Source organism: Gekko japonicus, unplaced genomic scaffold (genome assembly GCF_001447785.1).
Source record: "Gekko japonicus isolate JY-2015 unplaced genomic scaffold, Gekko_japonicus_V1.1 scaffold64, whole genome shotgun sequence".
NCBI classification, from domain to species: Eukaryota; Metazoa; Chordata; class Lepidosauria; order Squamata; family Gekkonidae; genus Gekko; species Gekko japonicus.
The window spans coordinates 405,773-418,816 of NW_015170277.1; the positions used below are offsets into that span (position 1 = coordinate 405,773).

The following is a 13,044-nucleotide window of genomic DNA, read 5'->3' on the forward strand; positions in this document are numbered from 1 at the left end:
TGCCAGTTTATTAATCCTTCTGTGACTGGTCCCTGGAGAAGAGATTGGATTTATACCCCGCCCTTCACTCGGAGTCTCAGAGCGGCTTACAAACTCCTTTCCCCTCCCCTCCCCACAACAGATGCCCTGTGAGGTAGGCGGGGCTGAGAGAGCTCTGACAGAAATGGCCCTTGAGAGAACAGCTCTGAGAGAACTATGGCTTGCCCAAGGTCCTCCAGCAGCTGCGAGCAGAGGAGTGGGGAATCAAACCCGGTTCTCCCAGATTAGAGTCCGCACATTTAACCACTACACCAAATTGGGTCTATGAATACCTCTCCCCTCACTCTGCTGAGTGGATATCTGTTTACATCCTGCCTTTCACTCCAACGGGGACCCAAAGCTACTGACATCATTCTCCCGTTTTATCCCCTTAAGGTAGGTTAGGCAGAGGGTGTGTGGCCAAAGTTCAGTGGGGGTTTGAAGAACCTGCCTCTGTATCAGTTATCTTAGAATCACAGAATCAGAGTCGGAAGGGACCTCCAGGGTCATCTAGTCCAACCCCTGCACAGTGCAGGAAATGCAGAAATACCTCCCCCTCAACACCCGCGGTGACCCCTTCTCCATGCCCAGAAGATGACTGGAGAAACGCCATTTTATGCCTATGTGTAAGTTGGGAGGGGACCATCAAACCCGAGGTAGGCCTTTGCCTAGGCTCCTCCTCACCCCCCCCCCCCGCTCCAACCAGCAGAGGGCAGCTGCCTAGAGAGGACAGGAAGTCCATCAAGGCTGTGAGGAGATCTGCCCCAGAATGCTGCAGGAGGGAGAGGCACTTCCTGGGTGGGAAGGGCTGTTGGATATAGTGGAGCTTTTGGGCGGGAAGCCAGTCTAGGAGAATTGAGGTTGGTCTGCCTGAAGTCTGGAGCCAGTCAGGCTGTCGGCCAGAGTCTGCAGGAGGAGGCAGAGAGGCCATGTTGGGAGTGGTGCTAATCTAACCTCCTCCAGTGAAAGTAAGTCGTGTGCCTGCCCTGCAGACCATCTAGACAGGGCATCAGTGTAAGGGAAGGGAGAGAGGGAGCGATTAATTATCCACCTTTATTTTGATTCTTCAGTTCACTGTTCATATGCCTGTATATAGTTGAGTGGTTTCAAAATAAATCCTTTTATCGTTAACCTTGAGAAGTCCCTCTGTTCCTCCTAGTTCCCCCAGCCGCTTGGACACGCTAGGAGTGGGTTGGGGACTCTCTGAGGAGGAGAACAAGGGCAAAACGGCCAGTTTCCAACTCTCCAGGGGAGCCCCGAAGATTGCCAGGAAGCCCCGAGGTGGGTTCCTAGCGACATCAGAGAGAGGTCAGGAGGCTGCTCCCGCCTAACCAGAGCCCAAGACAGGGACAGTGGTGGCAGCAATACCCGGAGGCAATGGTGAAAAACTGCCCCTTCAGGTGCCAAGTCAGGCAAAGCGGGGTCTGCCAGCTGACGCGGGCCCGTTCCGCCACAATGACAAAAAACGTCCGGGATCCCCGGCCAAACTGGCTTGGAGAAAAAATGGCTTCCTGACTTCAGGCCGGATTATGCATTTCTTGTTCTCACCAACCCACTTTCCCAAACTTCGCTCACTGTTATCGCCCCCTCGGTGTTTGTGGCTTCTGTACGGCTGCTTTGTTGTTGCTTTTCAGCAATGCAGGAACGCTCAATAATTATATTTTCCAAACTGTTTATTCACCTGTGCTGTGAAGGAAAAGAAAGGCATGGAGGAGCCGGCGTTGGCTGCTGGGCCCACTCGACCGCCCTCCAGTTGTCAGCGACTTGAAGCACAAAGTGAGAAACGTGATTAGTGAGAAATTAGTATCAAACCCAACGTGCTCCGGTAGTGGTGTGGGTTAAAAGGGAATGTGTAAAGTCTGGTGGCCTGGCGGGACCAGGCATCTTGGAATGTTTAGTACCCCTTACCGGATTAGAACGGCCCAGGATTCCTGCCTTGCAGGGCAGCGGCCGAAGCGCAGAAATAACAGTAGACTTCCTACTAAAGGCTCATGACTGTCAAGGGAGGGCGAGAGAGCTCCTGCTTCAGGGGACATGTTTACATGGCATGTTTTAATTGTCAGGGGCGTCCCCTCCCTACCAAGAGGCTTCTAGTAAGGAACTGCCGTTTTGGTAGGGCATGAGGAATTCTTTGCTAGGAAGCCTTAACGCAGAGGTGCCAAATTCATTTGTTACGAGGGCCGAATCTGACATAAATGTCACTTTGTGGGGCCGGGCCATGTGTGCCATAAAATGTAACACGAGGTAAAACTAAAGGTAAAGGTTTCCATTGCTCAAAAGCTAGTCGAATCTGACTCCAGGGGTGGTGCTCATCTGTTTCCAAGCCAAAGAGCCAGCACTGTCCGAAGACGTTTCCGTGGTCATGTGGCTGGCATGACTAAATGCTGAGGGGCACGGAACGCTGTTACCTTCCCACCGAAGGTGCTTTCGAACTGCTAAATTGGCAGGAGCTGGGGCTAGAGATGGGAGCTCACTCCGTCACGTGGCACTCGGGTTTTGAACTGCCGAACTATAGACCTTCCAGTCTGCAGCTCAGCGTCTTAACCTCTGAGCCACCGTGGCCCTTAACACAAGGTATTGGAGATATAAACTTTAAAAAGATGATTTCAGATGCCAAATGGCAATAGCGGGTGCGATTGGATTAAGTGTGATATGCAGAGGGGTAGTAGGCATGGAGATATCAGCACTGGTAATGAGACAGGAAACCTAGGTCTCAGTTTGGTACAGGAGGATTCAGTCCAGGAGGATGCAAAGAATAAATGGAAATAAACCTGAAGAAGTGAGCAGTGACTCGTGAAAGCACATACCCTACCACAATGTTGTCACTCTTTAAGGTGCTACTGGACTCTGACTCTTTCTATTGCTATTAGAAGCCACAACATTAAAAAACCAGTGGGAGGATATTTTAACCTTCCAGGACATTCAGTTGCTGACCTAAGTGTAGCAGTTTTCTTACAAAGGAAAGGGAGATTAGAAAGAGAGACTGCTGAATTGCAACTGATAATGAAGCTCAAGACAATGCATCCTTCTGGACTTAATAGAAACCTAGGTTTCTTCTCTCATTACCAATGCCTCCTATTGTCATTTGGCATCTGAAATCACTTCACTCTCCAAGATATAAATACAGATGGACTCACATTCTTGCTGTACTTGAAGAAGTGAGCAGTGACTCATGGAAGCCCAGCCCTGCCACAAAGTTTGTTAGTCATTAAGGTGCTCCTGGACTCTTGCTCCTTTTCACCAATAAAGAATGCAAGCTGTGCTGCTAGGTTCCCCCCCCCCCAATCTGTTAGAACTGGAAAGGGGGATCTCTCTATGTACCATGGGACTCAATTTCTCCATCTCTCTCTGGCTCTTTTTCTCCCTCCTCCCTCTCTCTGAAGAAGTGTGCTTGCACACAGAATCTTATACTTGGAATAAATCATTGTTGGTCTTCTTAAAAGTGCCATATCTCTCTCTCTCTCTCTCTCTCTGGCTCTTTCCCTCCCCCTCCCCTCAGCCAATTGTGGGAAGGGAGGCTTGGCTTTCTTTCTCTCCTCTGCAAAGCAGGAAATAGGAGACTGGGCAAAAAGAACTGTGATACAGGAAACAAGAAGCAGCAGAGAGCCAGTTGCTCACGGGCCAGTTAGCAGCCCTGCAGGGGCCGGATCCGATCCGCGAGCCATATGTTTGATACCCCTGCCTTAACGCCTTTGCAGAACCATGCTTTGCAGAATTCCTAACAGGGGAGCCCAAAGAGTTGTGAACTTGCTTTGAAGCTGGTTTAAAGCTGTAGCAGAGTCAGGCTCCCAGTGGGAATAACAATTATAATTATCGTATGGCATTGTGGGTAGTATAGCCAGGGGATCCTAAGATTGTCTGGCAGCCAGAAGTTCTAGCTCTTTTATCTTTATGCACAACTAGGTGGCAAGCCAGACTTGTTTTTAAGGCAAGAGACCTTTCAGAGGTGGGGAAAATCCACAGCATCTAACCCAGTCTGTTTTTGTGCTCCCACAGAACTCCTTGAACCCTCTTTTCAGTCTGTTGGGTTTAAGGTCGGATTGCGCACCCTAAGCCGTGCCATGCTTTAACTTGGAGCATGACAAGAAAGCAGAATAGGTACCTTTCTTGCTTAAGGCATTACAGGTCTTCTCTGTACTAAAGCCTCTTCCATGGAGCAGCCTGCCCCGAACACGAACAATTACAGACACAATCTAGACAAATTCCTTCTGATTCCAACAGCAAGAGTTCAGCAAACACCCGCCTTTCCTGCTGACATTAATCAGACTTGCAAATGTGCGGCTTTGACTAGACCATGCCCCTGCCCAGCTAGGACGACCCTGCAGTTTGAGACCTCCTCGTCCAAATCACACGGTCAGGTCCGCACGATATGTATCTTGAGCAGGGAGGCCAGAAACGAGACCTGTTCTTGGTCCAACTTCTGTAAACAATTGCTTTGGGGGGGGGGGGAAAGGAATCAGTGCAAGAGTTATTCTACCATAAACAATCGGCCTTTTAAAAAAGGTTATCTGTTAATAACAGTTTAAGCCGAGTCCTGTCAAAGTCTCGGCCACATTGTGTTTCGCCAGAGGCGCTCACATCGCTCCTATCATTCGTGAGCGACTGAAATGGCACATCTAAGTCCGCCGTCTTTCATCAGCGTCCACATGACCCACATCTCCGTTGGGCTCAGTTTGTGTACAATCATCAGTTCTTTGTACAGACAGGGATCAAACGGATTAAAGGGCCTCTGGATTCCAAAGGTCTTAAAGCCAGTGTGGTGAACTGGGGTCATCCCCATTTTGGCCAGACACATCCCAACAAAGACATCATCGATCGGGAAGAGCTCCGTGTCCTCGACCGTCAACTGCAGCCGTCGCACCGTCGTCTGGGACATGACATAGCCGCCGCCACCGGCGTAGAGGGGGTAGAAAGGCTCCCGGTACATCGATTCTGGTATGAAATACTTGGTGTTGGTGTTTCTTATCGGTCGGGCTTTGCTGATGACATCACCAGCGAGGAGATCCTTCTGAGGGTCCAGGTCTCTCAGGAACGCCACGATATTGTAGGTGTTGACAAACACGTCGTCGTCCCCTTTCAGCACAAAGCGGGCCTGTGGACAGTCGGTGGCGTACCATCGGAGGAAGTGCAGCTCCTTCAGGGTCAAGTTGAAGAAGTTGTCGACAAAATCCCACAGGACGATATCGTCGAATTCCTGACTCTCGTACACCAAAAGCTGCTGGAGGGAGTGAGCCCGGACTTTGACCTCCGAGCGACCGAGCAGGAACAGCAGCTTCACCGATTTGCCACCGACGACGGGGTCCTTTCCCCACGTGTTCCTGATGGTCACCCGGCGATCGATGTTGATGGGGGCAGACTTGATAGCCAGCAGCAGGAAGGTGTCGGCGTCACATCCGGTCGGCTTCAGCAACGTCGGAAAGTGCCGGCAGTGCTTGTACATCAAGAAGACCCGGTGGACCTCGGGGAGGGAGGTAGAGGAATTGGCAACGGTAAGGTCGGGTGTGCATTTGCTAGGCTCCGCCCGTTTGGGGAACCAGGAGGCATGCTTCTGATGCGGCTTGTGCGTTTTCCTGCTTGCTGCAGACACAACCGACTTGGTGTCCCTCTTTAAGTACACCAGGCACGCAAGCAAGAAGATGGACAAAATGTACATGGCAAATTTTCTTATCCTGGGATGCATCTCAGAGCCTGAAGAAGAGCCGAGACCCTGTGTGGGTAAAAGACACGGCACCATTAGACTCGCCAGTCTTGTACTCTATCTCGCCCAAGCAACAGGGCCAAAGGAGAATGAAGCTGTGCACGTTTCGCTCTGGTTGGAATGTTAGGGATAGAATCACAGAATTAGAGAGCTGGAAGGGACCTCCAGGGTCATCTAGTCCAACCCCCTACACAATGCAGGACATTCACAAACACCTCTCCCCCCACCCCCAGTGACCCCTGTTCCAGGCCCAGAAGATGGCAAAAAAAACCCAACCCCAACCCTCCAGGATCCCCGGCCAAATTGGCCTGGAGAAAAATGGCTTCCTGATCCCCAAACTGGCAATCGGCATTTCCCTGGGCGTGTCAGAAGGGGCCACAAGAATTAAGCACAGAGGCAAGCCTTCCTGCCCTCCCTCTCGTGATCTGCCCAAGTTCACAGAATCAGCAGCGCCGTCAGGTGGAGAGCATTTGTAAGTCTATTCAATAAGAAGGCTTCTAGCCGGGAGAAAAGAGGACCGATACATGCTTCTACCAGGAATAACTAGAGAGCGATTGAGCTAGCAACTTGATATAGAGAGCAATTGCCAGCCAATATATAAAAAAAGAAGGCTTCTAGCCGGATTTAAAAAAAGGACTGGTTGCTACTTTCAGAAATAAATTAACTGGCTTGCTCCTAATTTAAATACTTCAAATGGAACTAGAAGATAAAGTAGAAAAGAAGTTAAGCTGTAATAATTTGAAAATGGAACCAGAAGATAATTTGAAGAAAATTAAAAAGAACTTAAACTGCAATAATTTGAAGAAAGTAAAAAAAAGAAGCTGTATCAAGGATTACTCCTGAGGAAGACTGTTGAAATGAGTGTATAACCGGGGGGCTCATAGAGGATGATGGGCGTTTCCTTGAAAACGTTAGCATTTCCTTAGCAATATGGCAAAAGTTTCAATTGTAATCTAATCTGATGATCATAAGATTTATTAAATGCTGTTGTCATTTTTATCACAGTGTTTGTTTGTTTGATATATATCCTGTAACTGTGATGCCTATCAGGGCTCTTTTTGTAGCAGGAACTCCTGTGCATATTAGGCGACACACCCCTAATGTATCCAGTCCTCCAAGAGTTTGCAGTAGTCCCTGTAAGAAGAGCTCGGATTCCTGTTCTGCCTCCCTGGGCACAGTAATTTGACACTGGCCCATTCTGCATCTAGCATTTGCACCGCTGGAACAGAAATCGCCCTTCTGCACTGATGGAGCAGAGGTCCATCAGTGGCTATTAGCAACAAGGTGTAGATAGGGGCTCTGGGGCAAGTGATGCTCTGTCTTCTTGGTGCTTCTAATGTCCTGGCCCCACTGGTGGACCTCCTGATGGCACCTGGTATTTTTGGCCACTGTGTGACCCAGAGTGTTGGACTAGATGGGCCTTTGGCCTGATCCAACATTGGCTTCTCTTATGTTCTTTTCACTTTCTTTGATTGTCGGATTTTATGACCCCCTCCACACTGCATGCCGGTTTCACTTCCTTTGATCTCTCGGTTTTATGGTAGCCGTCTGCATAGATTTATGGCCGTGTTAGGGCCGTTCATTAATTAATTTTTCATTAAATCAGAGGTAAATGGAGTATTTATGGTACTATGACCTTTGGGAGGACTGGCTACATTAGGGGTGTGTCGCCTAATATGCAAAGGAGTTCCTGCTACAAAAAGAGCCCTGGGTTTACTCAAGTTCACAGAATCAGCACTGCTGTCCGATGGCCACCTAGCCTCTGCTTTAAAACCTCCAAAGATGGAGAGCAGGATGCGTAAGAGAGCAGGGACTCCTTCTCGCTTGGTACGTGCATCCAACCCCACACCCATTTTTCCATCACCACCACTGCTCACAGAAAACGCAGCCCCTGCTGTGTTTGGACAGGGCTCTTCACTGGGACGGCCACCCACCCCCATCACCCTTTCCAGCGATGGTGGCCGAGACGATTTAGTTCTTACTCACATGGGTGGCGAGTGGTCAGCGAAGCAATGGCCCGTTCTGCACCTAGCGTTCACTCAGCTGTTTTACCAAACCCACACTGGGACAGGAAAAGATGCCGCTCAAAAACCACATTCAGATACCCCAGGGCCAACGGCCGTACTGATTGCAGAGTCACCCCTGAACGACCCTAAAACGGCCACAAATCTATGCAGACGGCTACCATAAAACCGAGAGATCAACGGAAGCGAAACCGGCATGCAGTGTGGAGGCTGCCATAAAATCCGACAATCAAAGAAAGCGAAAAGTGGCATGCAAGGCAGAGGGGAATTTCTGTTCCGACGTGGGTTTGGTAAAACAGCGGCGCAAATGCTAGATGCAGAATGGGCCAAAGTGTCAACAAATGACTGTGCCCTGGGAGGCAGGACAGGAATCCGAGGTAATTCCTACTTCTCCCCCGCCCCTTCAGTAACTCACACCAACACCTTCTTTTCACTACATAAAGAGTAAATTCATCGTCTCCTCTGTAGAAGGGCTCAATGCTCAGTGGTTTGGTGCGTGAGGCAAGGAATCATAGAATGTCAGCGTTGGAAGGGACCTTGCAGGTCATCTGGTCCAACCCCCTGCACTCTGCAGGAGCTTATACAAGAACTCGTGGGCACTCCATGAAACTGCAGAGCGGTCGGGTTAGAACGGATAAAAGGAAGTACTTCTTCACCCAAAGAGTGATTAACACATGGAATTCACTGCCACAGGAAGTGGTGGGTGCTACAAGCATGGACGGCTTCAAAAGGGAATTAGATAAGCATATGGAGCAGAGGTCCATCAGTGGCTATTAGCCACAAGGTATAGCTAGGGGCTCTGGGGCAAGTGATGCTCTGTCTTCTTGGTGCTTGGGGGGGGGGGTCAACAGTGGGAGGGCTTCTAATGTCCTGGCCCCACTGCTGGACCTCCTGATGGCACTGGTATTTCTGGCCACTGTGTGACACAGAGTGTTGGACTGGATGGGCCTTTGGCCTGATCCAACATTGGCGTCTCTTATGTTCTTATGTTCTTATAATATATAACAAGTGACTGGTTATTTACAACAAGAAGAGGAGATTGGATTTATACCCCTTGCTTCTCAGAGTGGCTTACAAACTCCTTCCCCACAACAGGTGGGGCTGAGAGAGCTCTGAGAGAAACTGCTCTTTTTCAAGGACAGCTCTTATCAGAACTATGGCTTGCCCAAGGTCATCCAGCCAGGTGCAAGTGGAGGAGTGGGGAATCAAACCCGGTTCTCCCAGACTGGAGTCCGCGCACTTAACCACGACACCAAACTGGCTCCCCACAAACTGGTGAGGTAGGCGGGGCTGAGAGAGCTCTTGACAGAAACTGCTCTTTTTCAAGGACAGCTCTTATCAGAACTACAGCTTGCCCAAGGTCATCCAGCAGCTGCAAGTGAAGGAGTGGGGAATCAAACCCGGTTCTCCCAGATTGGAGCCCGCACACTTGACCACTACACCAGACTGGAACAAGGGAGGCAGAGCTCTGCTTTAAAACAGTGACAGTTCCACACCCCCACAGTTTCACCGAACTAACATGGTCAAAGAGAGAGAGAGAAAGAATGATTTCTTTTGGAACGCATCCTTAAACCCAAGAATCTCACCCTACAGAAGCAGGGTTAGCTGGTCTCTTGACCTATTTCGCCCAACCCTTTCACAAGTTCCTTACCTACTAGCAAGCCATAAGGATACCGGCTCTATTCTTGCCTCCACCCGGGAGCTGCTTTTGCTCTGGCTTCAGACACCGAGAAATGCAGCTTCTGTTCCTGTCCGACACCACCCCCAAAAGCAGGCTACAAGCCCTGCCTCACACCTGAAAAAGACACACTGGAAAACAACGTATGGGCAGTTGGCTCAAATTTGGGGCTCCTGAAGAGAAGAGATTGGATTTATATCCCGCCCTTCACTACCCAAAGGTGTCTCAGAGTGGCTGACAAACTCCTTTCCCTTCCCCTCCCCACAACAGACACCCTGTGAGGTAAAAGAAGAAGAGATTGGATTTATCCCCCCTGCCCTTCACTACCCAAAGGTGTCTCAGAGCTGCTTACAGACTCCTTTCCCTTCCCCTCCCCACAACAGACACCCTGTGAGGTGGGTGGGGCTGAGAGAGCTCTGACAGGAACTGCTCTTTTTCAAGGACAGCTGTGCCAGAGCTTGTGACTGACCCAAGGTCACATCAGCAGGTGCAAGTGGAGGAGTGGGGAATCAAACCCGGTTCTCCCAGATTGGAGTCCACGCACTTAACCAAACTGGCTCCCTACAAACTGGTAAGGTAGGTGGGGCTGAGAGAGCTCTGACAGGAACTGCTCTTTTTCAAGGACAGCTGTGCCAGAGCTTGTGACTGACCCAAGGTCACATCAGCAGGTGCAAGTGGAGGAGTGGGGAATCAAACCTGGTTCTCCCAGATTAGAGTCCAAGCACTTAACCACCACACCAAACTGGCTCTCATGCTGAGGACTCAGAGTACACAAGGCCGTGCCCGTGCAAGGTTTCACTGCCAGCTTCAATGTAGGGTGAACAAATTTAGAGTCCAGTGGCACCTTTAAGACCAACAAAGGTGTATTCAAGGTGTGAACTTCCGTGTGCATGCACACTTTTCCAAATACATGCATATATTTGAAAAAGTGTGCATGCAAACGAAAGCTCATATGCTGTTGTAGATCTTCCGGGCTGTACGGCCGTGGTCTTGGCACTGTAGGACCTGACGTTTCGCCAGTAGCTGAGACTGGCATCCTCAGAGGTATAACACAGAATGATGGAGGACTCTCTGTGTTCTCTGTTCTGTGCTTTTAAGGCGTTTTATCCTACGTGTTTGTATTGATGTCTGTAAGCCGCCTTGCTTTCCGTAAGGAAGAAAAGCAGCTAATAAAGGTTTAAAATAAATAAATATAACCCGTGCCCTACGGAGAAATATGCAGTGCTAATGGGGTCTTTGAGGCAGACCCCTTAGCTTCCAATGGAAGGAGCCTAGACTCCGGAGAAGAAGAAGAGAGAGGAAGAGATTGGATTTATACCCCGCCCTTCACTACCCCAGACCAACACGGTCGACCACCTGGAACTATCTTCAATGCAGAGTGATGCTCAGTGCCCGCATTGTTGCTGCACATGCATGGAGCTTTCCCCAATAAAGGAAGTCAGTCCATGGGGAAACTCATGTTGCAGCACGGAAGGGGGTCCAGATTCAAATCTCACTCAGGGCCCTGCTACGCTCCTGAACACCTGCACTCGCTCCATCACCAGGGCAGTGCAGACTACACCAGAGTAACTGCCCAGGAATCCAAACTCCGCCATTCAAACCAGGTGCTGTTGCCTCCCGCCCGGAGCTTGCAAACTGAGTCAGGAAGCAAATGCCTGCCAGCAGTAGTAGACGAGCGTAGGATCTGAAACTGCCTGAGTTCTAGGAAGATGCCTTCTGGGCGTAAGGAAGCAACTTTCCCTTGCCAGCATAGCACGAATTCCCTTCCGCTGTGACTCACATAGGACTCTCTGTGAAACTTTGTTATTTGCGGAAGTGAGCTTTGACTCATGACAGCTTAGACCCTGGGAAATGTGGTCGGTCTTAAAGGTGCTCCTGGACCGGAAATCTGGGAATCCCTGCCACCTATTCTGAATCAAGCCTCGAACTGTATAGCTTACCAAAGCCCTCAAACAGATGGGAGACTCTGCAGGGTGCAAGAAGCAATGGCAGCGAGACCCATTTGGCGGAAGAAAGGGGTTCCGCCCGAGCTAATAAGCCTGCTGGCATCCAAAGAGGGCCTTCGCCTCCCTCCACAGCCCTTTGGTGCCAGTTTGGTGTAGTGGTTAAGTGCGCGGACTCTAATCTGGGAGAACTCGGTTTGATTCCCCACTCCTCCACTCGCAGCTACTGGATGACCTTGGGCAAGCCATAGTCCTGTCAGAGCTGTTCTTGAAAAAGAGCCGTTTCTGTCAGAGTTCTCTCAGCCCCACCTCCCTCACAGGGTGTCTCTTGTGGGGAGGGGAAGGGAAAGGAGTTTGTAAGCCACTCTGAGACACCTTAGAGTAATGAAGGGGGGGGTATAAATCCAATCTCTTCTTCTTTGCTCGCAGCAATTACTCTCTTGCATGTTGCAAGAGACGGAGCATGAATACATTTCTGTGCGTCTCCCTTTCTCTGAGTGGTGAGCCCTTCCAGGGACAGCTTGTGGGAGTTTGGCGCTTCTGAGCACCAAGGATTTGGAACACCTTTTGAGATATGTTTGTTTCGAACGTGACCTCCCAGTAGTTCTGCAAATCAAACAGGCGCTCCCGTGGCAAGCGGCACAACCCTGGATCCCGCACCAGGTACCCAAAGAGCAGCCACGCCCCAAGGACGCTTCCACCAACTCTTTGCTTCCACCTGCCAAACCGCTTCGGACCGTTTTCTCTGCTTCTTCCCTGGTCACTAGAGGCCTCGCAAACTCTGACAGGTGGCAAGAAAGATTTCAAAGGGATAAATAAACTGAGTATTCAGGAGCAGAAGTCAACCTACCAAGCTTTCCTGGGATACGCAGGAAGGATGAATTTGGGAAGTCGTCTCGCCTCCAAATATTTAGATGGTGCAGTAGGCAGAGCCAGTAACTGGACACCTTAGGGAAGGTGCATCCAGTTCCCCTCTGGGGGCCAACACCTCCAAGGCAGTGCCAGGGCAGAGCCCAAGGAAGGCCCCCGGCCCCCTCCTCTCTCCTCTGCTGAAGGCTGGGAGCAAGCAAAGGGCATCGGGGCCTCCCCCTTGTGCCTCCAGCTTGGGCCCAGCAGCGGGGGTCTTGCACCTGGGACTCACAGGCATTGACCTTCAGGGGAAATTGGTTCAAGCTTCAAGCTCTGGATTCTAAACCGGACAGACCCGTTAGACTGTGGCAACAAACACGAAAAGGGAGGGGTGTGGCAGCTCAAAGCCTTCCCCTTAAGGTGCCACAAGCATGCTCCGATTGCCAGGTTAAGTGCGCTGAAGCCCCACCACATTCAGGATCAAGCCATGCAAAAAAAAATAATCAGTGGGCAGCGAGCCCACTGCAAAGGGAGCAGAGAGGCCAGTTCCAGGCCCCAGTGAGCCTCAATTCCCCCTTTCGTAAACTGGTGGTAAGAATATGGGCACACCTTCCCAAGGGCGGGTCTGCTTATTGTTTCAATTGCAAACACCGTCTGCAAAGTCGGCTTTCCCCTCCAGCCCCCTGGCTCAGTCAGAAGCCGAAGAAGGGAAGGGGAGAGAGAGACCCCACCGTGCAGCGAGAGATCCCAGGGGAGGCGGGGCGCTCTTTTCTCCCAGAGAATCCCACCCCTCCCTCCCCCAGCCAGGGGTCGCCTCACCTTCCCTTCCCAGTA

At 50.6% G+C, this 13,044-nt stretch overlaps 1 protein-coding gene across 1 annotated transcript; it reads right to left on the bottom strand.

Moving 5' to 3' along the window:
* Positions 1-4,606: 4,606 nt before the first annotated feature.
* On the bottom strand, positions 4,607-5,698 carry B3GNT4 (UDP-GlcNAc:betaGal beta-1,3-N-acetylglucosaminyltransferase 4). Its single transcript, XM_015417643.1, has one exon. It carries the CDS (start codon positions 5,696-5,698, stop codon positions 4,607-4,609), a length of 1,092 nt encoding a protein of 363 aa, XP_015273129.1.
* Positions 5,699-13,044: the final 7,346 nt, after the last annotated feature.

Coding starts and splice junctions, on each gene's coding strand:
- B3GNT4 (XM_015417643.1), bottom strand. CDS start 5,698: ATGCATCCCAGGATAAGAAAATTTGCCATGTACATTTTGTCCATCTTC.